Raw genomic sequence first — 27,123 nt, 5'->3', positions numbered from 1 at the left:
ACCAGACCCACTCTTCATTCTTTTCCCCTACAGCTGTTCTGTACCCAAGCAGGTTATTGATGAGTTCTGTTATTTACTTATCTGTAAAACTGGGCTGCATAAACTTGTTTTTTCTTATCAATATGGACAAGTAACAGTGTTCATATATCTAAGTGTCTGACAGGAAATCCGTCTTTCAGATAGACAACAGACATGTCTCTCTCAGACTTCCCCAGAGAGTAGATTTATTTAATTTCAAAGATAACTCACAGGATTTATTTGATGGATAAAGGCTTTTTGACACCACTATAAGAAGATAAAAAGTGAAAGATAGGAATCATTTTGTTATATCACTAATTTGAATTTCCAGTCAGAGACTGGCATTTTTCATAGGCAGAGCCAAAAAAAGTGAGAAGTAGAAGTAGGCTACCTGATACTTTTTTGCCGGAACTGACTCATTTAATTTAAGAAACCCATTCATGTGTTCATTCAGAAGGTGCATTTATTCAAAGGGATTCACAAAGTTATGGTACTTTAATGGAAATCCGTTTGTTGCCTTAAGAAACTTTTACATTTGAAGTGGTGAATTTGCAAATCAAATCAGACACCTTCAAACTGAAGAGGGGCCATGCTGACTTCAGAACTGCAGCTGACTGTTGGGGCAAGATTTTATTTTAAAAAATTTGTTAAGATCACCTGTAGAATTGCGATCCAGTTACCATGAGTGTCAATGGTTAAGTAAAAAAAAAAAAAAAAATACAACAGCCTTTTAGACAATCATTTTAGGACAATGTTGCTTTGCGAAAACATTTGATAGAAACACAAATACAAGAAAAGCAATCAGTATACATATTTAGCATATTGTAGCCACAAAATGTGACTCTTACCAAATAAGAGTTTGTCCCAGGGTCTCGGCTCAGTAATGACCTAGCAAATTGCCTAGTGTGTAATCTGACTCTCACATTATAAAAGTTGGGTAAAGTCCATCTCCCTCATCTACAAAAGCTGATCCTGAAAATAAAAGGAATTCAGTAATAAAATTCAGTCATACACTAATTATGTTATGCACACTATAGTGTTAAATATAAATTTTATGATAGTATTACATTAAATGGATGGATATAATTCACACAGTCTCAACAAAGAAAGTAATTTAACAAATTTAATAGATGAAAATATTAAATACTTCCATCTATTATTTGTATACATTAAGTTCTCATAGCAGTGTCGATTCAAAGTGAGCAATTTATCAAATAATTAGATACTATATAACTGCAAATAAATACATAAATAAATAAACATGAGCCCTCTAAATAATTTATCTAACATTAAATTCATATGTACCTTTGTATTTGTTAAATGATAGTGTATCCGTTAAACAACCAGTCAGTATTTTAGATATTGTTAGTATTAACAGTGTTTTGTCTGGAAAAAAAAAAAAAAAAAGATCAGCTCATGAACGCTATCTTAGTTGTACATGGCCATGACGCAAGATACAGCCCAACGAACAGCAATCTCATCGTGGACAGAGAAAGTAGGACGTCCGGTTTGTTCAACCAATGAGCAGATTCCACATGCGGACACTGAACTCCGCATTCGACGAAGAAACGCGATTGGTGCCGATCACAACCCTGGTGATTCCACAACACAGTCTGGTAGCGGGCGAGAGCAGCCAAGCCGCAACTCAAACACGTTTAAATTATCCATTTAGAAAGACTGTTTTAGGATTTACCGACTTTAAAAGGAGCGGGCGAGAGAGAAAGTCTTCAACTGGTCTGGTGCTGATATAAATTCTTGCTAAACGGTATCACCAAAGAGCTAGCGGAACACAGCCGGCGAATTCAAGCTGAGGCAACGTAGCTTTAGCTTGTTAGCTTCTGGTTAGCAAAGCGAACCGCTAATTCGTTCGCTCTCGGCGTACACCTGCGTCCCACGCTGTCCTATGTACAACTACCTGGCAGCTTTCGCTCCTCGCTCTGGACTTTAGCTCGTTTTTCTTTTAAACGCGTGTGGGAACACCGGGTGGAGGAACAGGACCGAACCCGGATAAAGGTTAGGAGCAGAGGGAACAAGCTGTGTCCTCGAGTGGCCGTTCACCATGGACAACGCACACACGAAGACGGTGGAGGAAGTTTTGAGCTTTTTCAACGTAAATGAGAGCACAGGTCTGAGTTTAGAGGAGGTAAAGAAACAACGGGAGCGATTTGGACCTAACGGTAAGAAGCTAAGCGTAATGTGTTTATTGGAAAGCAAGAAGAAGCTAATTACCCGGCTCATGTGCGGGCCATAATGTAATGACAAGCCAAAGAATAAGGGAAGCTTGTTGATGTCACAGTGTGATGTTGAAATATTGTAAGATATCACATACGTTAATGTATTGGCAATAAATTGATTTGCTGATAATGTGAAGTACTATCAACACACTCAATACCCTGCAACAAGTAATCACATTTAGGTAATTGCCTTTCCATCTCTCTCCCTTGTGGCCTCGATGGGATGGATGTTCTGCAGAATTGCCAGCAGAGGAGGGTATGAAGACAATTAAAGATCTACCCTAAATTTACTACAAATCCTAATTTAGATTGTTTTAGTGAAATCTTTAATTCACAAATCTTCATTCCTTCTAGGCAAATCTCTTTGGGAGCTGGTGATTGAACAGTTTGAAGATCTGCTTGTGAGGATCCTTTTACTTGCTGCCTGTATATCCTTTGTAAGTATACCACAATTTGATGTTCAGTTATCTTATGCTGTGGTCTGAGAACTATAATGTATCAGCTAATGTAAATACAAGCAGTTATCCAGGATTTCATGTGTGAAATCAAAGCTGCTGGTCAATATGCTTCATTGACATTTACTACCCGCACAATAACATTTTGCCCACATGAAGAAACCATTTTGTACTTGGATAATTGTATGTATTAACCCTCTAACTGCCATGAGGACGCTGATTTCCCCATTGACCTGCATGTGACAGTATTTGGGGTGACAGTTAAAGGGTTAATGGATTTAATTATTTTCTAAACTGTTTTCCTTACACCTGATTTTCATTGATAGTGATTCTGATTCTGTCTAGTTGTTGATTTTTATGGAATATGAGTGATTACAACCCTTGAGGTCAAATAACTGATAAACCCCCTGCTTGAAAATATTAATAAACATAACTACATGTCCTTACAGCATCATGTAATAGTACATTTAAGTTGCTAGTTGACATAAAGGGAATGAAATGGCTCCCTGGTGGGTGCTAATTGACATGACATGTTTATGCAAACTGTGTTTTTTTTTTTTACTCAATCAAGTGTGGTATGAAACAATAGTTATATTTATAGTGCAGCTGTTGTTTTACAAGTAAACTTGTAAAACATTACCTGATCCGATACTTCACAAAATCAGGGCAACAAGTTAGTTTGCTCAGTTTGCTGCTTGACCATTTCATGCTTGCCGATTCCCATTTTGGGCATGTAAAAAATATTTTGTGCCTATTGACTTTAATCATTACCTAACAGTTCCTCTGTCATTTAGATGTTTAGTTTCTTGGTCATTCAGATTATTATAAAAATAATCAATCAACTAATATCAGCTTGTTTTACCTTGCTAAACAACTGAATGTCAGTACAGCATATTATTCAACCCTAATTAATTATGGAATAGTATAAAAGCTGTGAAAATATGGCATGTACAACATGTTTTCAGCAGTGGCAATAATTTTTCTAATACTATGAGTGTTTCTTAACCATATTATGATAAACATGTCTTTGAACAATATTCTGCTTGAAGGTGGTCTTCACTAAAATATAGATTAACTAACCTTATACTACAGTAACTGATTTTAAAACAATGGTTTTCAAAACGGGTACACATCATCTCTAAGGAACAGTATGAAATAGCCAAAAAGAAAACTCAAGTAGCTTTGCAAAATCTCTCCCATGGTATTACATATTTAAATATTGATAAAGGTTGTCCTTTCTCACACTTTCAACCCAATATTAGTTTATTAGAAAAGAGAATTTTTCTTACTCATCTATCTGTGGCATCTGAGAAAAGGACACTGGTTTATATTACAACTTGGGCATATTCACATTCTCAAAACATGAGAAATCTCTATTCAACGAAAAAAAAAATATAAGAAAATATTAAGCCATATTAATATCCATTACTACCTCCTAACTTTGAACCTTATACGTACTTCCTAAAATATTCTCTTCGGCAATTTAAGAACAGAAGATTTAGTGTTTAACATTATATTCCCATTTGTACAAAAAAAGCAAGTTGTAAATTTAATTTGATTCACTGTGGTGATCCAAATCATGTAATTCACTCAAAGCTTAAAGTGTATGTGTTCTTTTTATGTGATGTTCTTAAACTCTTATCAGTTTTTTTATGATTTGAGATTCAGGTTATTATACATTATACATTTATTTTATAAACTTATTAATGTTTTAAATTTCTACAAAATATCAACCAGCGTTTGAAAGATTAAACACATTTTTTCCTTTATTGAAGAAGATAAAATATACAAGTGAAAATGATCTGATACATTAAAATGAACACCTGGAGCATTGTAGCTGCCAGAAAAACAAAATGATTGCTCATTTTGATTAAATTTTAGTAAAATAGTTTCAAAAATTTAAAACTGGTTGGATTTTATCTACAAAATGTAGATATTGGTGTGGAACAATATGAATTAGGCACAATGTAAACAGGAACAAAATGGGTGATAAACCTAACGTTAAAATTTGAGTACTACCTCCTGCTACCTTAATAAACAGTTTTCCTTTTATTCACTGGCGTTCCATATTTTGTCAAATTGAAGTAGTAAAGTGTGTGGAGATGTTGACTTTTAGGTGCCAGCTTCCTCTTTCTACACTCCTAGTGTAATCCTTGCCCCTTCACTTTACTATGTCTGGACATTAGCCAAAAGTGAATTGAGGACTGGCATTTGTTCAACTCATTCTGTGTAATTCTTCTTTAGTTTTGTTTTTCTGGCTGTTTCTTTTGTGAGTTACTGAGGCAGAGATGATTTAAATACCAGGTGTGCTTTATGTAATGACACTGCTCTGAGTTTATTGTGTTAATACTGGATTTAATCATAAGTAACCAGCACTTCAGTTAATAAATAGCTGAATCTACTGACTATATATGGCTAGCAACATTTGAGGGATCTGCAGGCTGCCGTATGATCATGATATAACTGAGGTGAGCGCTGGCTGTTTTATTCTTCACTATATAATTTTTTTATTCTTCGACCTGCTCCTTAAATATAGTACTTTCCTCATAGATTTCAGATTATACCTTGGAGAGAGCTGCAATCTAGTGCAAACTGGACAAAAACATATCCAGACTCTTTTCTAGTGACACAAAATGACAGGGAAGCAGCTGTGATGATATAGAAGTGGATGTATCTACTTTAGCGTCCTTCAGTGCTGATTATATTGTTCCAGTAAGCAGCAGGTTATGTTCTTAGATGTTTGAGAATGAAAGAAACAGATTCTTGAGAGGTCAGTTTGGTTTAAGATTTTAATGTTCTACTGTGCTGCAGCAATGTGCAGAATAAAAACTTTGCAGTAGAAGTATGCGTGAAAATATCAGTTTTATCATATTTTATTTACATAAAAATGTGTTGTGTAAATACAGACATGAAGCCAACACATGGAGTCATTTTTAATCTGCTGTAAACCTTTTTATCCAGAGAGTGAGTTCTATCTTGTTTCGGCTGGTGTTTAAATCCTATCACAAGGATACATCATATGAGAGGTTTACAGCAGTAGGATAACCGATGGCATTTCATAACCGGAAATATTTTCAAACAGGAGACTTTCTCTGTATCGCAACCAAGTAAAACAAGTAGTTATCTTGCAACCAGCTAACTGGCAGTGTGCAGCAACAGTTGGTGGCAATCCTTTTTTTACTGCTTTCTTTGGATTCTCTTTAAAAGAAATCCAGAGAAAGTGGATTCCTTTCAGACTAGTAACGGACCCAAGCCTATTTTCAGGATTAGTTAATCACGTCACTTAAACGCAACATAGTAGTGTCAACAGGTGTAATGAACACCTGTTTCTGAGTGAGTGACACTTCCCAGCGTAGATAATGTTGAACTCAGTGATAGATTTATCCTTGAGGGCCGGCATCCTGCATGTTTTAGTTCTCTCCCTGGTGGCAGTAATAACCTTTTCAGGAAGCCAATGTTCTTATTGGGCCTTCTAACGAGCCGTCATTGGATCCAGGAACGTTAAACCAGAGAGAGATCTAAAACATGCTGGATGCAGACCCTCGATGACCGACTTTGGGCACACCGGGCTTAAAACATCATCATTCATTAAGACATAGAACAATCTTTGATTTCAAAGTCTATACATTGTGAATTGTATTTTTGTTTGCTTTTAGTCATCTCACATCTGCAGGATCAGTTTCTTAACACGGTACATAGCAATAGTTAAATTATGTACAAATGTTAACATTTATATTTCAGTTCTGTAGAAGAAACTGGCAAACAAAAAACATGTATAAAATGATAGAAATTGGAATCTAAGTAGAAAAGTTTAAATAGGCTACAGTAGGAAAAGACTCGGGCACTTGACATCTTATTTGACACGTTCTGCTCCTGGCACAGATTCTAAAAGAGGAGATAGTAGTTCCTACTCTTTTTCTCACACACTTGGCCCAGTTTGTAATATTGGCAAGAGAAGAAGCTGCTTGATCTTCATTTACATGTTGTCCTCTAATATCTTGTAGATATTAATGGAATTTAAAAGACAAGGTTTTGCTTGTATGGCAATGAAAGATGATTAGTGATATAGTGGAGTCTCCCTGCTTCTTTATTTTTAACAGTTGGCTTCAACTTTCCCCTAAATAAACTGGATTTGTGTCATCAATAATTGACAAAAATGGTTTAAAGTCAATGAGATGTGTAATCATTTAAGCATAAAAATAGGGTAACATTACAACTGAGTTTTCTGTGACATGAACGATGTTACATTTTGATTAACATGGAACCGTAGTTTTCTTTCTGCTACAATATAATCATTCTCTGATGTATGAAGAAATGTACATATTGTTTTCAAATGTTAGTTGGGGATTTTATCAAGGCTCTTGTCCATCAAAATACATCAATAATCATTGACAGTGGTTGAGACACTGATGTCTCCTCATGTTGTCAACCTTGAACTCACCACAAAGTCAACTTCCAGCTGCTGACCCAAAATACAATCTATGCAGGATTATGTAATTTTCATGTTGGACACAAAATCTATAAAACACAAAGTCAAGTTATAAACAAATCCATATTCCCAGAAACCTTGCTGACTTGTTATAGAGTCAGTTTTGAGATCAGTGGTATTTTGTTTTCCCAGAAAACATATCCCAAATTAGACCACATCTGATTGTACGGTAACCTCAAAATTGGTTGGATTAATTTATTGTAGGGTGAAATAAAAATAAATAAATTTTTCTTAGTCCCAAATACATTGCTTTAGAACCTAAAGCAATATGTTTGTGACTAGATGATAAAAGATGGGTCCCTGAGGATAGAAATTGTTATATTGTCAATATAATTGAAATTTCTTCCTATTTGCATGTCACCGTATAACCTCAATTTATTGCTTAGTGCTGCATTTTAATGTAAAGCACATATTTGTTATTACCATCCTGCAGGCTGTAATGGTACAGATTATGCTAATGTCTCAGGCCACAATATTCAGGGCTCCCATGGTCTCTCATTTAAACTCTTTTATTCTGCATTTTATTCTGATCCATTCTTTCCTTTTCACATGCAGGTTCTGGCCTGGTTTGAAGAGGGAGAAGAAACCGTCACAGCCTTTGTGGAGCCTTTTGTTATCTTGCTTATTCTCATAGCAAACGCCATCGTAGGAGTCTGGCAGGTAAACACACATTACATTCTTATTTCTGATGCCCAGATTCCTAGTTTTGTTTAATATTTTTTTACAATTGTATATGAATACTCATACTGTTACAAATTGACTTAGTTGGGTTTTTGGTCATCTAAAAATAGGAAGCTGAAGTAAGATTAGCTGTAAAAATTCACCAGAACATTTTGATACAGATTTGAATATTAGTAATGTTTTTTCTATGTTTATAGGAAGATTAAATATTTATTATAAAAGGCCAAATTTTTTTATTAAGTACATATTTTTTATCTAACAAGCTATTTAAAGATTACCATTGTGAAACTGCTGCATTAATAAAGATCCCTGTGGAAAACCTCAAAGAGCCAGCAGAATAATCCAAATAATTCAAGTAAAATAGTGTTCTAGATCAAAGAGGAAGCCTGGTGTGCCAGTGGATTTCTCCAGTATTGCCTTGTGAAGTTAATTTTAGTCTTCACTTATTAACTAAGAGCACTTTATGTATGTTAACAGCCTACAAAAGGTTGAAGTGGTAAGCTGTAATTTACCCATTTACAATATCGTTACGTAGGTTTATAGTATTTACCAATGAACTTCCTGTCCATTATGCAACCTGGGACCTTACCTGACATAAATACTGGAAAGAGGCAGGCAAAAAGATTTGGATATTTATACTAGAAAGGTTAAACAAATAACACTTTGATGTAAATGTGTGATTAGCCAAAACAATAATGTTTGGCCATTAAAATAACACCTTGTCACCACTTGTATTGTTTTATCAAAAATTATTGTTTCGACGTTCCTTTCCTTGTTTGTAGACTTTGCTTTGAATGATTGAAAAGTGTTGTTCTGAATAATTCTAGATATTAGCAAAGAATAGTCATTTCTGTCAGACCTTGTACTTGGCTTTAGTCTTGTGTGACATTTTTCCACCTTTTTTTAATATAAATTATTTTTACATTTAAAGGAGCGAAATGCAGAGAATGCCATCGAAGCTTTGAAGGAATATGAGCCAGAGATGGGGAAGGTGTATCGCCAGGACAAGAAAAGCGTTCAGAGAATCAAAGCCAGGGACATTGTGCCTGGCGACATCGTAGAAGTTGCTGGTAAGATTAAAATTTTTACCTATAAATTAACAAGTTTTTAGTGTTGCTAAGACAGCGTTCCCATCTGTTACTATGCACGGCTGGTCAGTTGGATGAAATGAAGGTCCTAAACTGCTCTGTAGTTTATTTTGGTGGTGTGGAAGTATTTCCAGACATGAATAATTAGTTGTGGTGTGGTAAATAATGGAATGCCTCCCACCACTTTTATTAAGGTAATGCTGTTTAGAAACCACAGTTGTCAAGCTATGTAGTTTTCCGATTATACAACTGACTGTAGGCAAGTTGTCCTAGCAGATAGCCTGAGTAATTATCCAAATAATATCAGATTATTAAACTTAATCTGAGAAGAGCTGAAGAGCAAAAAATGTTACCACTGCACAATATCCACTTAATCTGCTACCAAATTTTGCATGTTTTTATTCTACATTTGGGTCTATGTCAAAAGCTAAATATTAATGGTGAACTGTGGCTTTTGTTCTCAGTTTATCATATAATTAGTATCTTATTCTGGCCAATGCCAAGAACATGTCAATTTGGAACTCTGCTCCTGTTGGTGACCTTACAGTGTTCCAAATTATTTCCAAAGTTTTTAGCTTATACACACAGTGAGTGATCTGTGGACTCAACTTAGTCATTGCCCTTGATGCTTTTTAGGATAATGGTTGTTCAGTACATGTAAAGAACTACAAGAGCAAAGGCTCACTCTGTTCCTGACCATTTCTTGGCTAACCTCAGCTCAAACTGGGCCGCAAATGTTTATGGCTGTTGCGTCAGAAGCTTTTAAGTGAAGTGATTCTCATAATTTTTTCTATCAAACTCCCTTTAATTGTTTTTCTTTCCATGAAAATAGATATTTCCACATTTTAATGCTTAATTTGCTCTGCTTAAGAAATGTTTTCATTACTGTCTGACTAACTGAACTGTTTGGCCTCCTTCCAGTTTCGTAAAGCTGATTACTTTTAGTGGTTGGTCCTGTTGTTTTTAGGTTTAACAGGTTGTAAGTGCACCATTGCCTGTAAGCACATCAGTCTGTTCTTCAATAAACAGTAACTGTAATAACAATTTTCCTGCATGTAACCCTTCAGCAACTAATAGATGCATATATTTTTTTACTGAATCAGTAAACAAGCCTCTTCTGCTCAATCTTTTGAAGCCTAATAAAATGTTTTTGCATTATGGTGCTACTATTTCTCAATCATGTAAAGACGGACATTTAATCTGATTATATGTAAACGTTATTGAATGTTAGCTTGGGTCCTGATGTAAACCTGTCCTGCTAAGTGGAGAAGAGAGCTGACTGCAGTGTTTGTCAAATTCTTCTACAGTAATTGATGAAATTCACACAGACGGAGTATGTCAACATTACATGAACAAATAGCTGATTGAACTTCTGCTGGTGTCTTGCTTCAGCTAAGGTGATCGATGGAAGGTTTAGATCCACTTTGATTCAGCCTTTTGGGAATTAATTTTAAATTTTCAATTTGTACTCGAGCCAGAAATGGATCAAAGCTCAGTGTTTCCACAAATTTAGGTATCTCTACTGTAGTGACCATGTGTTATTTTCCACAAGTATGTGTATTGGCTTTTTTCCCCACTTTCTTTGTGCAATAGGTTTTTTGCCACTTAAAAAAAATCAGAACCATAGTATTGGCAGTCCCTAATTCCAAGAACAAATCCAGAAAATGTTTCAAAAAGGCAAGAAATATTAAAGTGCTATTTGTTCTTTTTTGCCTAGACATTTTTAATGCTGTCAGATTTTGTGCCTTCACTTTTTTTCAACGTTTTGTATCTCAACCCTTTTCCAGAATGGATCAAGTATATTTTTTCCATCAAAACTCTACACACAGCTCACCCTAATGAGAAAAATGCTTTCTGTTATTTTAGCAAACACACACACACACACACACATATATATAACAAAACTAAGGCATCACATGTCTTGAGCCTTTGCTCAAGGCTTTGTTAATGTCCTGTTGGTAGCAATTACAGCCTCAAGTTGTCTGATTATGATGCTACAAGGCCAGTACACCTGTCTTTGGGAAGCTACCCCATGCCACTTAGAAGAATCTCTCAAGCTTCATCAGGTTAGATGGGGAAATATTGGTTTATAATCATTTTCAGCTCTTTCCAGACAAGCTGGAGCTTCAAGTCTGGGCTTTGGCTATGTCACTCTTGGACATTCACAGAGTTGTCCTGAAGCCACACCTTTGTCCTTCTGAAAGATGAATTGTCTCTCCAGTCTGAGATCAAGTTTGCTTTGAGTAGGTTTTCAGCCAGGAGGTCTCAGCACTTTGCTTCATTCATTTTCCGTCTATTTTATCTAGAGCCAGAAATGTGCTTTTCTATTCGATCAAGACAATTTACCAAAGTATGACTGAATTATGCTGTAAAAACATCTCAAAAATTGTTAGTAGAAGCGGGATGTGCCTGAGCTCAACTGGGAGCTTCATAAGAAAACACTATAAATCCTTAAATCTATGTTATTGCTTTATTTTTAGTGTTGTTTTTAAATATTTGTGGGAATTTTTTTTTATGTTTTGCTGTGTGTTGAAGATGCTTAATGAGTGCACCGTATGTTTAGAAATGACGATGGTTGACATTTATGAATCTATCTGTGGTATGTGGTTATAAATGTAGCACAAAGTTGCTGATCTTCTAGAACATTTAGATCTTTTTTTTTTCCAATATTGCCTCATTCAGAACAGGAAAATTATGAACTAAAGATAAACTGCTAAGTTTTATTGCATGATGTGCGTTTTTCCATATATATATTCTTTGTTATAAATATGTTCTACCCAGAACTCAAGTTGCAATGCTGTAATTGTAATTTGTTAAAAGGTCATTATTGCCCTTTATTTTGTGCATTGACAAACTGCAAAGTGTGGTTGTGAGCAGGTAGATTTGTTTATCATATACAATCAGTATAATAATACAATGCATTTTAATTTTCTAGCTTGCAGTTCCAGGAGTCTGTGTACACAAGGTGTGGATGTATCAGTGGTGTAACAAATCATCGGAGGCCACCAATGTTGAGGTTTTTGCAGCCAGAGACTTTCTGTAAAGAGCATGTCCCCAGATGCCTCCTAGCTTATTTCTTTCCCACCAGTGGTTGTTTACTTTGTATCCTTGAGGAAATAGTTGTTTGCACAGCCTGAATCCTAACAACAGAGAGAAGAGAACCTGGATTAAAATTGATTTAACCAGATTAGCCAGACCAAACTTTACAGCCTTTTTATGACATAATCTCTGTCTAACTTAATTTTCTAATACTTTAAATTCACAATTTCTCATTTGTTTTTATTTGATATGAGATCTCTCTCTGGAGGCACCTCAAATGGTTTCTCACTTTTTTTGATCAAAATAGAATCACTGTTGCTGCTCTCTGCCTAATATTTTATTGCAGCAGAAATACAATATTGAATCTCTGAATTGGTATTATTATTTGTTGGCAGAAATAACTTCATACTTTATTTCTAAAGAAAACTTTCTTCTGCAGGGAAATACTGATATTGCTAACAGCATCCAACTTGTTTCATTCCTATTTTCTATCGTATTATAGCCCTAACAACACTTTTGTGTGCCAGACAGGATGTAATGTGGAGAATATTTGGTGTTGTTTTTACTAGGTTGGGCTCCATTAAGTTGCTCTTATCTGAGCTTGAAAAGGTCATCAAAGGTTTTTTGCTGCTGTTTACCATTACATTCAAGTCCTTCATTATAAGAAGAAATAATCACAATATGCATTTTCACATGGTTTTTGCAAACTACATCATGAAAGGCTCAGGGAGCAGGATAGGTTTTAGTCTAGGTAATGTATGCACCTCCTTAAGTTGTCTGATTTTCACTGCTGAACTGTATTGAAACCAAAATATAAAAATCTATTTTGTTTTGAGTTAAATTTAAAATTTTCTGTAAGGGTTGCTGTTTCAAATGTGAAATCCAAATATGTATAAGTATATAGAAAGAAAATGATTTATTTATTTTTTTTATTAATGGGATTTCCAGGCATTCTGTTTTCTAAAAATGGCCTCCAGCAGTTTCTCCACCCATACCTTGGTCTGTCTGTCTGTTTGTCCATCCATCCCTATTCTAGTTTCCATCTTCCTATTCCTTCAACTATTTTTGCATATACTCAACCATCCTTTCCTCCATTTGTCTATCCCTTTCTGCTTTTATCCATCATCCCTATGTCCATCCATCTATCCCTTTCTGATTCCATCTATTTTGCCATTTTTAAAAAATGGCTTAAAAGGACAGATAACTCCCAAATCAGAGTCTCATAGAAATTTTTTGTGGCTTAAATAACGTGAAGAACTCGGCATCATGCCTGCAAGTCATGTCAACCATTTGTGTGCCACTTTATCTTTGACTACCCTGAGTGGTACAACGAGGACAGCTCCAGTGTTTACAAGCCAGTGGAAGGTTTCTCTTTAAGTGCAAGTAGCCTGACATTTGTCCTTTTCTCAGGGGAGCGGATAATGCAGATAAAATCCTTTGTTCACAAGGGAGAAGGAAAGGTCCATGTTCCAGAGGTCATTCACACTCCCATATTTGGAAAAAAACAAGAGCTAAAAAGAGCATGCTCTTTAAGACCAAAGGCAAAACATCTCTCATGTGGAGTTGAAAATTAGGTCAGTACAGAACATTTCTGTGCAAGATTGCAAAATAATTTCATTAATGTTGTGAAAACGTTGTAGCCATTTTTGATATTTTGCTTTTTCAAAAACTAAGTTTTTGAAAAATCTTAATTTATGGATTATATAAACTAGATTTATTTGCCTTTACTAAATCTTAATTTATGGATTATATAAGATAGATTTATTTGCCTTTATCTTGTCTGGCTTCTGAACCATCCTGATTGCCGGTGTAAGTGGGTTACTCCACTTACTGTGACCCTATTCCCAGTATACCCCAGTGGATGGAACATTAGCAGAGTGTTCTTTTTTTTCTCTACTGGTAAGAGGATTTCTAATTAGCCACTTTTTAGTGCGATGTTTCCCACAGGCTTTGTTTAATTTTTCCAGTCGCCGCAGTGCCTTTGTATCATTTCCCTCACTGTCCTGCTTTTTTGTTTTTAAGGGATTTATCAGTGATGGAGAGAGTTTGACAATACGTAGTAAACCATCGATACCAAATAAGGTAGCACAGCCTACCCAGTCCATGACCATCATTGTGGAGGCAACACATATTACAATAATACCATTTTGAAATAAATAGTTGTGTAATCAAGATCTTATTTGTTTACTTACACTGGTTTCTTAAGTATATTTTTCTTACTTAAATCCATGTCTGCTTGGGGAAAACAAGCTCTAACAATCGTCTGACTGAACACAATCACACGTCACAGTTTCTATTTCAGTTCATCTGATGGAGTGGGATATCCTTGTTTGAAACAGATGTTCTTAGCCTCCCCCCTCCCCCCAGTTCCAGCTGCATGTCTTCAAATGATCAAAAATAGTTTTCCCATTTTTGGGCGTACAGTTTAAGAAACTCATCTAAGCCCCTTTTTTCTTTCTCTGCAGCCCATTCTCTCTTCCTTTCCTCTCAGATGGGCACAGCAGAGGTTTACATGTCTGTCACCACTCTGTAGTGTCCACAGAGCGCACTCTAAAGAGCCTCTGAGTCATTGCTTTTATCTTCACCCTTTCAAGCTGTGTGATGACTAACTGAATGGAAAATATCTCTGGTGGAAGAGTGGTGGTTTCCGTTCTTGGTTTCTGTGAAATCTTCTATAAATATAAGCCATCAATAACCAAAATGCTGGCCTCAAATGTGTATATTACTCAAGCAGCTCTTATGGATTTGATCTTTTTTTTTTTTTTTAAGTTTTTATGTTTTTCTTAAGGAAAACATAAAAAAAAAAGCTGCACAATTAATTCTGACCACTACATATCAGCATTTATCTGTTTGTAACTCAAACTAAGCTTGAAGTGAAGCCAAGGGAAGTATGAGAACAGTTTAATCTTTCAGGTCTAATAAAAGTCTGCAGCTTTATTGGTGCTTATTAGATTTAAACAGAGTTTGAAATATGTTGTTTATATTTTCTGTTTATCTTATTGGGACTTGCTGGAGCCTTTTGTGAGTGAAATAGAATATCATGAAGTATATCATAGCCTTTTGCAGGGGATGAGTTGGTCATTAATAATGACCTTTTTCCTAATTTGAGCAACAATAACTTTTCATTATTTCTCTGAAACACCTGTATTAGTAGTAGCTGCTTAATTTTCCCTCTGGTTCCTGTTTAGATGTACAGTTGTAACTTGTTAGGGGTTCGATTCAAATTTAGGGTATTGCAGTAAATCACATTTTATTTCATTTAAATAAGGTTTTGCCACAGTATTGAAATATAAAATTTTGCCATTGAAATGTCTGGAAAGGGTTATAAAATACTGTTTATAATTCAGATTTCTCTCTTTTTACTTACTTAATGAATGAATGCAACTCAAATTTCAAGGTACCAAAAGTGTCATTTCTGTCCACAGTTGGTGATAAAGTGCCTGCAGACATCAGGCTGACTTCTATAAAGTCAACCACCCTGAGGGTAGATCAGTCAATTCTAACAGGTAAAGTCTCTATCCTCACCTTTTCAATTTCCTTTTGGTGCATTGTGATTTGCCAATCTCTTCATTAAAATGTAACTATATAAAATGTATTTGTCCAGTGTGTTTATTTTAACTTAATTACACATGATAATCAATGAGACTATAGAAGAAAAATTAGACTGTATTTTAAAAATTGTCTTGAATTTGTGGGTGCATCATTTTCCTGTGAAGAGGGTTAGGAGAGGATAGTGAAGGATGGCTGGTGTTCAAGAGAAGTAGTGAATTGACTCTTTAAATCTCTTGTCTTGCTCTGTTGCCTTAATTGGTAGCAAATTCCATGGGATATTTTAGTGTTTGAGCTATTTTCCTCCTCTCTTTCGTTCCCCATTCATGGCCATGCCGCCTTTCAGACGCTCTCCATCTCGTTCTGTTTGAGCTTTACAATTCATGCACAGTTGATTATGCCCAAAAGCGCACGCAAACAGTGTGTAAGCACACATTAGATAAGGCCTTTGAAAGCCAGCACCAGGGCAATATCTGATACTTGTCAGGTTCGCTCAGTCAGCTGCTAAGCCTTTTCCACACTTTTGTTTAAAATGTCAGCCAGGCACCACTGTTACCTCTTGTGTAGAAATTCACTCTGTTTTCTGTTCTCATAACTCTCGTTTTACCGTCTTACAGGAGAGTCTGTATCGGTGATCAAGCACACAGATCCAGTTCCAGATCCACGAGCCGTCAACCAGGACAAAAAAAACATGCTTTTTTCTGTGAGTGACTCAGAAGTTTGTATTGTTTTCTATTTCATATATTTCGATTACATTTAGGTGCCATACTCTTCCATGTCTTTTAATCTTTTTTTGTCCTTTTGAGCCTTATTCACATCAATTTCTTTCTGAAGACACAGTGATTTACAACACAATTCACAGGGATTAATCTTTTCCTAAATTTGTCACTTAACCACAAACCTCTACATATTTTATTGGGATTTTATGTGAAAGGATCCTGATACAAGATTAAACAAGTAATTATCTGAAAAGTGTGGTGTGTATTTTTATAAAACCCATCTTGTAGAACTTTAACTACAATTATTGCCACATTGAATGTCCTTGTTAGATTCTTTATTAGAGGCATAAACTTTGACTAGGCCAAGTTAAGAAACTTAAGCCAAGTTATGTGTTTTAACAAAGTCATCATTCTCAGCCTCATGTCTTAACTGCTTTAATGTGACAAAAAGTGCAATTCATTGTATATGAATACTTTTTTTTTAAACTGAGATTTTGGATGTTTTGACATGTTAGCTATTTCTAGTAAATATTTCACCTATTTTGTAGTTCTTTAGATGTACTGATCTACTAATCTGTGTGTTCACCGCTCAACCTCAACAGGGCACTAATATCGCAGCAGGTAAGGCTGTAGGCGTGGTGGTGGCCACAGCCGGCAACACAGAGATCGGCAAAATCCGAGATGAGATGGCGTCCACAGAGCAGGAGCGCACGCCCCTGCAGCAGAAGCTGGATGAGTTTGGGCAGCAACTATCAAAGGTTAGCAAATCTCCATTTTCTAGTCAAAACTTCTAATCTGGATCATTTACATTTGTGCAAAATGCACTATATTCATTCTGTTTGCTCATAATTATCTTTGAAGCTGAACTACTGTTTTATCATAGGTCATCTCATTGATCTGCATTGCTGTTTGGCTCATCAATATCGGACATTTTAATGACCCGGTCCATGGAGGCTCTTGGATCCGAGGTGCAGTCTATTATTTCAAGATTGCGGTGGCTCTGGCAGTCGCTGCTATTCCTGAGGGTAAGATGAGTCACACAGATAATACAGTATATCTGGAATTCTTTTTGTTCTTTAGTCATACAAAATACTGCTAAAAATATTTGTTTTTTATTTAACCTATATGCAATAGGTTAAGATATAAAGCAATGAATGTCTCGCTCTTTTCTAGAGTGAGATATTTTTCTCACTTTAAGCTATATAACACTCTTCCCCTGAACGGATCTACTGTAATCTCTCTAGGTCTGCCTGCTGTCATCACTACCTGTCTGGCTTTGGGAACGCGCCGCATGGCCAAGAAGAATGCTATTGTCCGCAGTTTGCCCTCCGTGGAGACCCTTGGCTGTACATCTGTCATCTGCTCTGACAAAACTGGGACGCTGACCACCAATCAGATGTCTGTCTGCCGGGTAAGAGCTCTAGTTTTTCAGAAGAGAGGAAAGTCCTTGGTGGGTTTTACAGTTTTACTGCTCACCACAGTCAGGAGTTTGCTTGACAGGCACCAGCAAACAAGAAATTGGACAAATGCTGAACAGTGTCAGTTGGTTAGTTAGTTCTAAAATTTTTATTTCATCTCAGCAGATTAGCAGGCAAAATTTAGCACAAGAGAATTAATATTTAACATTTATTTTAGCTCTGCTTATCTGTATCTTGTGTTTGATCAATGAAATGCTTAAAAACTGAAGATAAAAAGTAAGATGTTATAGTGAAGTCAAAAAGGGGGAGAGAAGGATACATTTATAACCTGTCTGTACAAAAGCAGATATGCGTAGCAGCCTGAACCATAAGCACACCAACATACCAGCAGCAATGTTCTTATGTTAGTGAAGAAATTGTGCAGCTCTTTTCTCTACAGAGTAGCTAAAATTAGTCAAAAAATAATAGGTTTGTTTGTTTGAGCCTAAAAAGAGCACCATTTAATTTCAAATTTCCCATTACACATTAAAGTATTTGAGTGAAAACAGAACATAGGATGTTTTCGTTTCCTCATTCCTGTGTTATTAGCATAAATATCTTCATATCAAATTTGTTGTTTCATCTTGGTTAATGCTTAGCTAAGTGCACAGTTCTCCATTTCAATCCTTCTATATTTCTGGATGCGTTTTTATGCCGCCGCCGCCCCTCCGCTCCAGCAGAATCCTGATCAGCATGCAGTAGTTAGTCAGCAGCATAAACCAGTTGAGTTGCATAACTGACCTTGTGTCTCTTTCTGCCTTGCCTCGATATCTGCATCTCTTTCAAGTCAATGGTGCTCACATAAAGCCTTCACATAATTTTAAATGAATATTTTGGTTTTCATCTCTATTCTCTTTCAACTGTAGTTATTAGAACCACTAATTTGACTGCTGGATAAGATGCTGTAGCTTGGAGTACTTCAGGCTCAAACAGTTGCAGAATCCTCTAAAAATAATGGTGATTATATAAGGAATGAAGTGTAGAAGAGTAATATAAATGTTCTAGCATGGTCAGTTAGTGTTCTTAAAAAGATCTTTATAAAGGTTCTATTTAATTGTTTCCCCCTAAGGGGATTATAGTTTTCTACTGTTTATTCTTGGACCTGAATGCCACTAAGAAGATTGTACCCAGGTTCCTGTAAGGTGACATTTATAGACCTGACCCACCACAATGTTCTTTATATGCTTTGGATCAAGTTTTTACTGTGTTTTTTTTTTTTTTTTCCAACACTGTTCAGTGTTGTAACAGGCTGCCACCTGCTGGACTAAGATTAGAATTGTTTTTGAAACTGTTTTGACATCTGCCTAGAAGTTGGATGGTGAAATAAGTAAAATATTAAGCATCTTTGTGTCAACCTAATTTTTCAAGCAGTTTATAACAAACAATGGTTTGTCTCTTGTGTTCTAGATGTTTATTATTGATAAAACCGAGGGGGATCACTGTCCGTTAAAGGAATTCACTGTTACGGGCTCCACATATGCCCCAGATGGAGAAGTGTGAGTATTCAGTGCCTTTTAAATGTCTGTGTTCAAATAAGTGTATCTTCAGCTAACATGTCTAGTACTTTGCCTTACTTTTTGTGCTTGTCTCATTTCTTTAGCTTTCATAATGGTAAACCAGTAAAATGCTCCCAGTATGATGCCTTGGTTGAGCTGGCCACTATCTGTGCTCTCTGTAATGACTCATCACTGGATTATAATGAGGTTGGTCATTATTTTGGATGTTTTTCTGGTTATTTTTGTATTAAATGGTTTATCGCTCATCAATGTTTGTTCTGTCCAGACCAAAGGTGTTTATGAGAAGGTAGGAGAAGCCACAGAAACAGCGCTGACGTGTCTGGTGGAGAAAATGAATGTGTTTGATACAGACATTAAAAACCTGTCCAAGGTTGAGCGAGCCAATGCCTGCAACTCTGTACGTAACCTGGAACTCTGTATCTATTGTTTTCTTTTGTAAAGGTTTAAAATTAACCCCCAAAATTCTCACATTTGTCTTTTGTTTTACCACAGGTGATAAAGCAGCTCATGAAGAAAGAATTGACTTTGGAATTTTCCAGAGACAGGAAGTCTATGTCCGTATACTGCACTCCAAATAAAGCGCGGTCCTCTGTTGGCAAGATGTTTGTAAAGGTAAAAACGTCTACTGAAGCTGTAATTCCTATGTTTCCTGGAACAAAGAATAAACAAACGTAGTGATGAATATTTTCAAAGGCTGAATTTGTGTGAGAAAATGAAATGCAGTATAAAAAAAATTGTATTTTCAAAATGCATTCCCTTGCTTATAGTCTTAATGCATCATTTCAAGCGTCTGTCCATTCATCAGTCCATCCATTTATTTGTTTGTCCATTTTATCTATTCGTCTGTTCATGGATCACTTCATCCATCCATTTGTCCAAGATCTGTCCATCATCAGTCAATCTGTTTTCATTCATCCATTCTTTAGTTCTGTCAATCCATCAATCAACCCATTTGTCCTGGATCCATCATCCATCCATCTTTTTTTTGTTTCTCTCATCTGTCCATCCACTTACTCATTCATCCATTAATTTTTCCGTCCATCCTAGGCTTTATGAGCTTGCATTTATTCATTTGCCCCTTTTTTCTGTTGGACATTTAACTATGTGTTCATTCACCATCTGTGATCTGGTCTTCATTCTTTTTTCGCAGTTTGTAGTTTTTCAGGGTCCATTTGTAAAGCTTCACCGCTATCTACCTTAAATCCAGATGGTTGTTTGCATTTTCTTTACATTTCATTTTTAAAAGATGATTAAAAAGGACTGAATGCTGGAAATGCCTAAAATTATTGAATATAACATGTGTAGGAATCTGTAGACAGACATTTTTTACTCAACAAACTGAGATTTCTTGTTCATTTTGCTATCTTAACCATCTTTGCTCATAGGGTGCCCCAGAGGGAGTTATCGACAGATGCACACACATCCGTGTTGGCAGCAACAAGGTGCCGATGACCCCTGGCATCAAAGAGAAGATCATGTCTGTGATCAGAGAGTATGGGACCGGAAGAGACACTCTTCGCTGTCTGGCTCTGGCGACGCGAGATAACCCTGTAAACAAAGAGAAGCTTGTGTTGGAAGACTCTTCTCGCTTTGTGGAATATGAGGTAAAAGGGGAAGATAATCTGTACTTTGTGTTTTATTTATTAATTTTTTTTTGTAAAGTTTTATCTGTGTTCGTTTTTCAGACTGATCTGACATTTGTGGGCTGCGTCGGCATGCTGGATCCACCCAGAGCGGAGGTGGCCGCTTCCATCAGGCTTTGCCGTGTTGCGGGCATCAGAGTAATCATGATCACCGGAGACAACAAGGGTAAAATCTACAAATCACAAAACTGGAACGTCTGAAATGATTGACATTTGGATAGTCTCACTGATTAAACGTTGTGTGTCTCTATTTCAGGTACAGCAGTAGCCATCTGCAGACGTATTGGCATCTTTGGGGAGGACGACGATGTTTCCAGCATGGCTTTCACTGGCAGAGAGTTTGATGACCTCTCACCTGCCGCACAGAGAGATGCTGTGGTCAAGGCTCGTTGCTTTGCTCGCGTTGAGCCAGCACACAAATCCAAGATTGTCGAGTATCTGCAGTCCTACGATGAGATCACAGCTATGGTAAGAAGGAGCTGTTCCTCCAGTTTTCTGTAATAGCCGATCCAGAAGGTGTTTGTTGACATTGTGACTGGTTTTGTGTTGGGTTTAGACCGGTGACGGCGTGAACGATGCCCCTGCCCTGAAGAAGGCTGAGATTGGCATTGCCATGGGCTCCGGAACAGCTGTGGCCAAAACGGCATCGGAGATGGTGCTGGCCGATGATAACTTTTCCACCATAGTAGCTGCAGTCGAGGAAGGCAGAGCCATTTATAACAACATGAAGCAGTTCATCAGATACCTCATCTCCTCCAATGTTGGTGAAGTTGTCTGGTAAGGATTTTGGGTTAGTATGCTCCCAATTCTCCATTTAAAACATTTTTTTTCTCATGTAACTTTGATTCTTGATGTGGTTGCAGCATCTTCCTGACTGCAGCTCTGGGTTTCCCCGAGGCGCTCATCCCCGTTCAGCTCCTCTGGGTCAACCTGGTGACTGATGGGTTGCCTGCCACTGCCTTAGGATTCAACCCCCCTGACTTGGACATCATGAGCAAACCTCCACGAAATGCTCGGGAGCCCCTCATCTCCGGATGGCTTTTCTTTAGATATCTTGCCATTGGATGTAAGTTAGGACTGTATGGAAAGTCAATCCTTAGCAAATCCTTGCTCCATATTTTAATTGCACACCTGCCTGTTGTTGCTGTTTACCTTAATTTTTTTTCAACAGCTCTTTTGTGTCGTCTTAACAGGTTATGTTGGAGCTGCTACTGTTGGCGCTGCTGCTTGGTGGTTTGTTGCTGCTGAGGATGGACCAAGGATCACCTTTTACCAGCTGGTAAGTGTTAACTCTTTGCTTTCCAGTTCACCTCATTTATCAGCTCTAAAGTCTAATCTTTCTTCATCGATCACCTCCTACAGAGCCATTTCCTGCAATGTGGCCCCGAGAACCCCGACTACCAGGGTCTGGACTGTAAGGTTTTTGAGTCCCCTTACCCCATGACCATGGCCCTGTCGGTGTTGGTTACTATAGAGATGTGCAATGCCCTCAACAGGTTGGTCTGAGGAATCCATACAGACATAATTACATTGTCTAAAGATTTGTGTACATTTAACCTTATTTAAAGCAGATCAATCCAAAAGTATCCATACCCTTTAAACATTTCCACATGTTTACATTAAAACGACTGATATGTTTATTTTAATGCCATTTTATGAGGCAACCACAACGAGCACACAATTGTGAAGGGGAAGAAAAAGGGAAATGGTTTTGCAGCCTTTTTAAAATCTAAAATGTAGAAACTTGGAGAATTCAAACGGTGTTATGTTTTGCATTTTTGGCTAAAAGGTGCATTGTGGCCTCATCTCACCCATAAATATTCTCTGACAAACCTCAGGGGCCTTCAGAGTACAAATGTATTTGGACTAAAAATAGATTAGTGTCATCTGAAGACAGTTTTTTGCACTAGATTTTATTTAGGGGGAGAATAAAATTTCTCACCGCAGTTTTTAGAGATATATTTGTACAAGTTTCAAGTTTATAATCATACATTACTTTGTGTTGATCTGTTGCATAAAGTCTCATAAGGTGTGTTGAAGTTTGGTATTGAAGGGTACAAATACTATTGTGAGGCGAGTTTTTATGCATAAACATAGAAAATCTCATGGGGTGAATGAAGCCTTTATTACATACAATCTTGTTCAACCAGTTATAGTGTTTAATAAAGATCTCGTTTTGTTATTTGTGTCTCAGTGTGTCAGAGAATCAGTCGCTGCTGCGGATGCCTCCCTGGGAGAACGTTTGGCTGCTGGGTGCCATCTGCCTCTCCATGTCTCTTCACTTCCTCATCCTCTATGTGGAGCCGCTTCCAGTACGAAATTTACATAGTTATATTATTGCAGTTTTAAAGCCCTAGCAGTGAATTTATTGTTACATTCTTTCTTTCTCTTTTACAGATCATCTTCCAGATCACCCCTCTTAACCTCACCCAGTGGCTAATGGTGCTGAAGATCTCGCTGCCCGTCATCTTGCTTGATGAGCTGTTGAAGTTCGCTGCCAGGAACTACCTGGAGCGCAACAGAGAGCTGGAGAAGCTCCCCAGCTCCAAAGGCTGCTGCCTGTTTGCATGTATGGAGGGCATCTCCTGGCCCTTTGTGGCCATTTCCCTCCCTCTGGTCCTCTGGATCTACAGCTCTGACACTAACCTGGCTGACATGTTCATGTCCTGACTGACTTGAGCACAACCTCAACTTTTTCCATTCCCACCCTCCCTCAGTCCCCAACTCCTCCCCTCACCCACTGCCATCACCTCCTCCTTTCCTTCTCTCTCTGCCTTCCTAATTGTTCATAGCTAGCTAGCTATTGTGTGTATGCGTGTGCGTTTGTAGAGTTAGTTGTGTGTGCGCGTGTGAACTTGTGTGCACGAGAAGGACCAACTGTAACTCATGAAACGCAACAAATAATATAAAAAAAGTTAAAATTTAAGTCGCCTGTTTGAGGTGGGTCAGGACTTATGAATGGCTTAAGCTTTGAAGTGACTCCCATAGGGTTGGACTTTGTTGCTGGTTTAAGAGTAAATATAGTGTTTTTTTTTTTTTCTTCTTCATTTTCATTGTCAATTTTGCCTTTAAGGTATCTTTTAAATGTTAGGATTATCTGCATTCTGCCCTACGTCACTACTGTTAGAGAATTTTGTTTAGGTTCCCCTTCTCCTGAACACATTAAAAAGTAAAGATATCAAATCAGTTGATCTGTACAGAGATTGAACACTATTTTATGCAATTTTTTTTAAATGGCTTTGTAAATTGTTTAACCAGCGTGGCTTAGAAAAACCGCCTTGATTTACTTTCTGTTAACCATTGTGTCTTCAGTATAAATTCAAAACTCTCTGAGAGGACAAGCTCCATTTGGCAGACAAGAAACAAGGGAAAGGTTTGGGATGCTCGGCTTAAACAAAAAGGAAAAATAAAATCCTGAGAAACAAAAAAAGCTGCATGCCGTGTGACCAAGCATGAATTCTATGTGGTTTCTCATTTCAAATTTAAATGTGTACACCCACCCCACCTTGTTAAAACGTGAATAGCTTTGTGGATTTTTTATTATTATTTTTTTTTTTTACAATATTGATTAAAAATGAAGTCGGTTTTTCTGCACAGGGCAGAGCACAGCTACCTCAGATTGATGAAAAATGCATTTTTTAAAATTGTTTTGCTCATCTCGAGATGCTTTCCTTCAACACGCTCAAAGATAACCTCTGAGGTGTGCCTCCTACTTGTTTGTGCAGAGAACGAAGAACATCTTCCTTCCCCTTTAATTTTTTTTTTTAAGGATGTGTCTTGTTTGTATTGATTGTGACATTCTTTAAGTTAATTTGTTGTGGAGACAGAGGTGGGTGGGGATGCTTTATGTTGTCTTAACATTTCCATAGTGTTTGATTCAAAGGACATCAAAAAATATGATCCTACATTACTAATACACGTTGTCCAAATGAACATTGATTGCAGATCAAAACCCTAAATGTTATATTTTTTTTTTCTATAAAAAAGAAAAAATACACTCACAATGAACCCTTTGAATCAAGTGTTTTCTGTCTTTATTTACGTTTGAGGCTCATGGTTATTACATTTCATATCCAGTGTTTTTGTATGTGCATATATTACCATAACAATAATTTAGGAAAAACGAATGCTTTAGTTTTTCTGAGTACAGATGTTGGAACAGATCCTTCAGTAATTTGCATTTGTGGATATTTTCCATGTGTGAAAAACTCAACTAAAGCATGTTTTTAGGTAGAAGCCTGGTTGTTCTCACTGCCTGTGTTTGTCTTAACAAATGTGTGCTTTTATTTTCTTCAATGCCTTCCATTGGCTCCCCTGTCGTTAGAGTGAGTATCCATTTCTTACATCAACTACATACTGAGCCTTCAAAAGTACTCAGACCCCTGGAACTCTTCCATATTTAGCATGTTACAACCACAAACTGCACTGTATTTTATTAGGATTTTATTTGAAAGTCCAACACAAAGTGCATACATGTAAAGTGGGAGAATCTGAGATCCAATATCGATATCTTATCGAACAATTTTTAGTTTCATCCCTCAGCTGCCTAGAGTGTTCCTTGGTTGTCTTCTGAGGGATCAGACCTCCAGCGCCTATCCAGTGTTGGTTTTCTAAAAATGTCCATCTTGGCTTTGACTGACTAAACCTGTCATGTTGGAGGTTTCACATGATGGTTTCCCAAAACGGCTGCACTTGTACTGAGATTGAATTGCTGAGAGTTTATAGTTTATATGATAATTGGGTGACATTTGGATGTGATTTTCTGCACTAGATGCTATTTAGGAATACCAGCATAAAGAGTGGCAAGGATAAATGCATGCCACATATTTAACACTGTAGTTTCCCTTCCACTTTGTTTCTTTGAGTAGCTGTATCACATTAAATCCCAATAAAAATACATTGAAGTTTGATTGTAACATGATAAAATGTCAAAAGTTCAAGGTGTGTAAGAACTTCCAAGGCCCTGTACATCACCACACACTGTCCTATTGAAGCATTTCAGGATTTTCTCATTTAGATGTGATTTAAGCTAAGATATCTTCATATGTAAACGTACATATGCAAGGAAGTAATCATGCCATCATTTCACCACATCTCACTTTTGTGAACCTCACTGTGCTGTACTTTTCACCTCTGGACACTTGCTTATATGCACATTGTAAAATGTTACATTTTCAGTCAGGCTTCACACATTAACTTTCTCTTTTTTTTCTTTTTTTTTTTTTTTCTAGGTCAGTTTTCATGAAAGCTTTTGGCAATCGGAGCAGAATAAGAAGTTGGGAATCGTCTTTCCACTAAGTGTGCGCTCACGCATAATCTCCCTCACTGCAGACACCGTGATGACCAGCAGCACACACACACGGCTGAAAAGAACATGTTTTCAGAATGCATACAGTTATCCTGCTAGTTGTCCCTTTCTCCCCCAACTTCTAACACAATAAAATTCCCGCAGTGAGTCACACATTCCTCTGTGTGCAAATGCTAAATTAGGACGATAATCCAGCTATATGTGCAGGGATGTCCTGAAATGCTCCCCTCCTGAATCCTCCTTGCATGAAGAAGTTCTTCCATTGGTAGCTCGTCAGTTGCATTGATCACTTTGCGGAAAAAGTGGGTTGAATGGTCTTAACTGTACATCAGTGTACAAAAACATTCATGCATGCGTTTCAGCTGTATGTAGGCTTTACAAATTTGTATTTATAGATTCTAATGTATAATACTCTAATGACTTAAAGAGCGTTCTAAGAAAGATAAAGAAAAGTTGTAAAATCACTTTTTATTGTAATGGTTTGGGTCATTTGCACAATGTTGGACATGAATACCCGATTCATGCTGAACTTGACTGTGCTTAACCTTAGCTTTTTTTTAATAGTATTTTATTTTTATTATCCCATCACTTAATGTGAGAATACCACTCACTCTGCCAGTTAATTTCATGAACTAGCGAATAGCATCTAGGTTAGCAGACTGTCGTTCATTTCACAGTGAACCTGCAATACAGCTCGTTTGATTTTTCTTATTGCCTTGACATTCCTATAATTATCTATCTTTATCAACTGCTGTAAAACTGTGATTTAATGTGAGGAACCCTGTATGGCCTCCTCCTGACACCTGGTTGAAGAACAATATTAATCATATGTAAACGTCAATCATTACTGAAGGCTAATAATGATTGTACAGTAAATACATTACAGAGGTTGTGATTTCAGGTAAATAAAATAATCTAGTATTTGA

General features: G+C 36.9%; 1 protein-coding gene across 2 annotated transcripts; it reads left to right on the top strand.

The window, feature by feature from the left end:
- The first annotated feature begins 1,484 nt into the window (after positions 1-1,484).
- atp2a2b (ATPase sarcoplasmic/endoplasmic reticulum Ca2+ transporting 2b) lies at positions 1,485-27,123 on the top strand. 2 transcript variants are annotated; one of them, XM_044144447.1, is made up of 24 exons: positions 1,485-2,195; positions 2,491-2,508; positions 2,607-2,689; positions 7,752-7,856; positions 8,809-8,947; positions 15,430-15,510; positions 16,171-16,256; positions 16,875-17,030; positions 17,156-17,297; positions 17,517-17,683; positions 19,137-19,225; positions 19,330-19,432; positions 19,512-19,643; positions 19,739-19,858; positions 20,632-20,850; positions 20,932-21,055; positions 21,146-21,357; positions 21,446-21,666; positions 21,753-21,955; positions 22,083-22,168; positions 22,252-22,385; positions 23,084-23,201; positions 23,287-23,458; positions 26,121-27,123. In XM_044144447.1, the coding sequence occupies exons 1-24, from the start codon at positions 2,078-2,080 to the stop codon at positions 26,132-26,134; spliced, it is 3,042 nt and encodes a 1,013-aa protein (XP_044000382.1). In that variant the 5' UTR covers positions 1,485-2,077; the 3' UTR covers positions 26,135-27,123. The 2 variants fall into 2 exon arrangements, with proteins under 2 accessions (XP_044000382.1, XP_044000381.1); XM_044144446.1 differs by lacking the exon at positions 26,121-27,123 and having other exon boundaries at positions 23,287-24,906.

The sequence above is a fragment of the Gambusia affinis genome, linkage group LG17 (genome assembly GCF_019740435.1).
Source record: "Gambusia affinis linkage group LG17, SWU_Gaff_1.0, whole genome shotgun sequence".
Lineage (NCBI taxonomy): Eukaryota > Metazoa > Chordata > Actinopteri > Cyprinodontiformes > Poeciliidae > Gambusia > Gambusia affinis.
The sequence above is the reverse complement of the archived record's forward strand: the minus strand, read 5'-3'. Positions and strand labels throughout refer to the sequence as shown.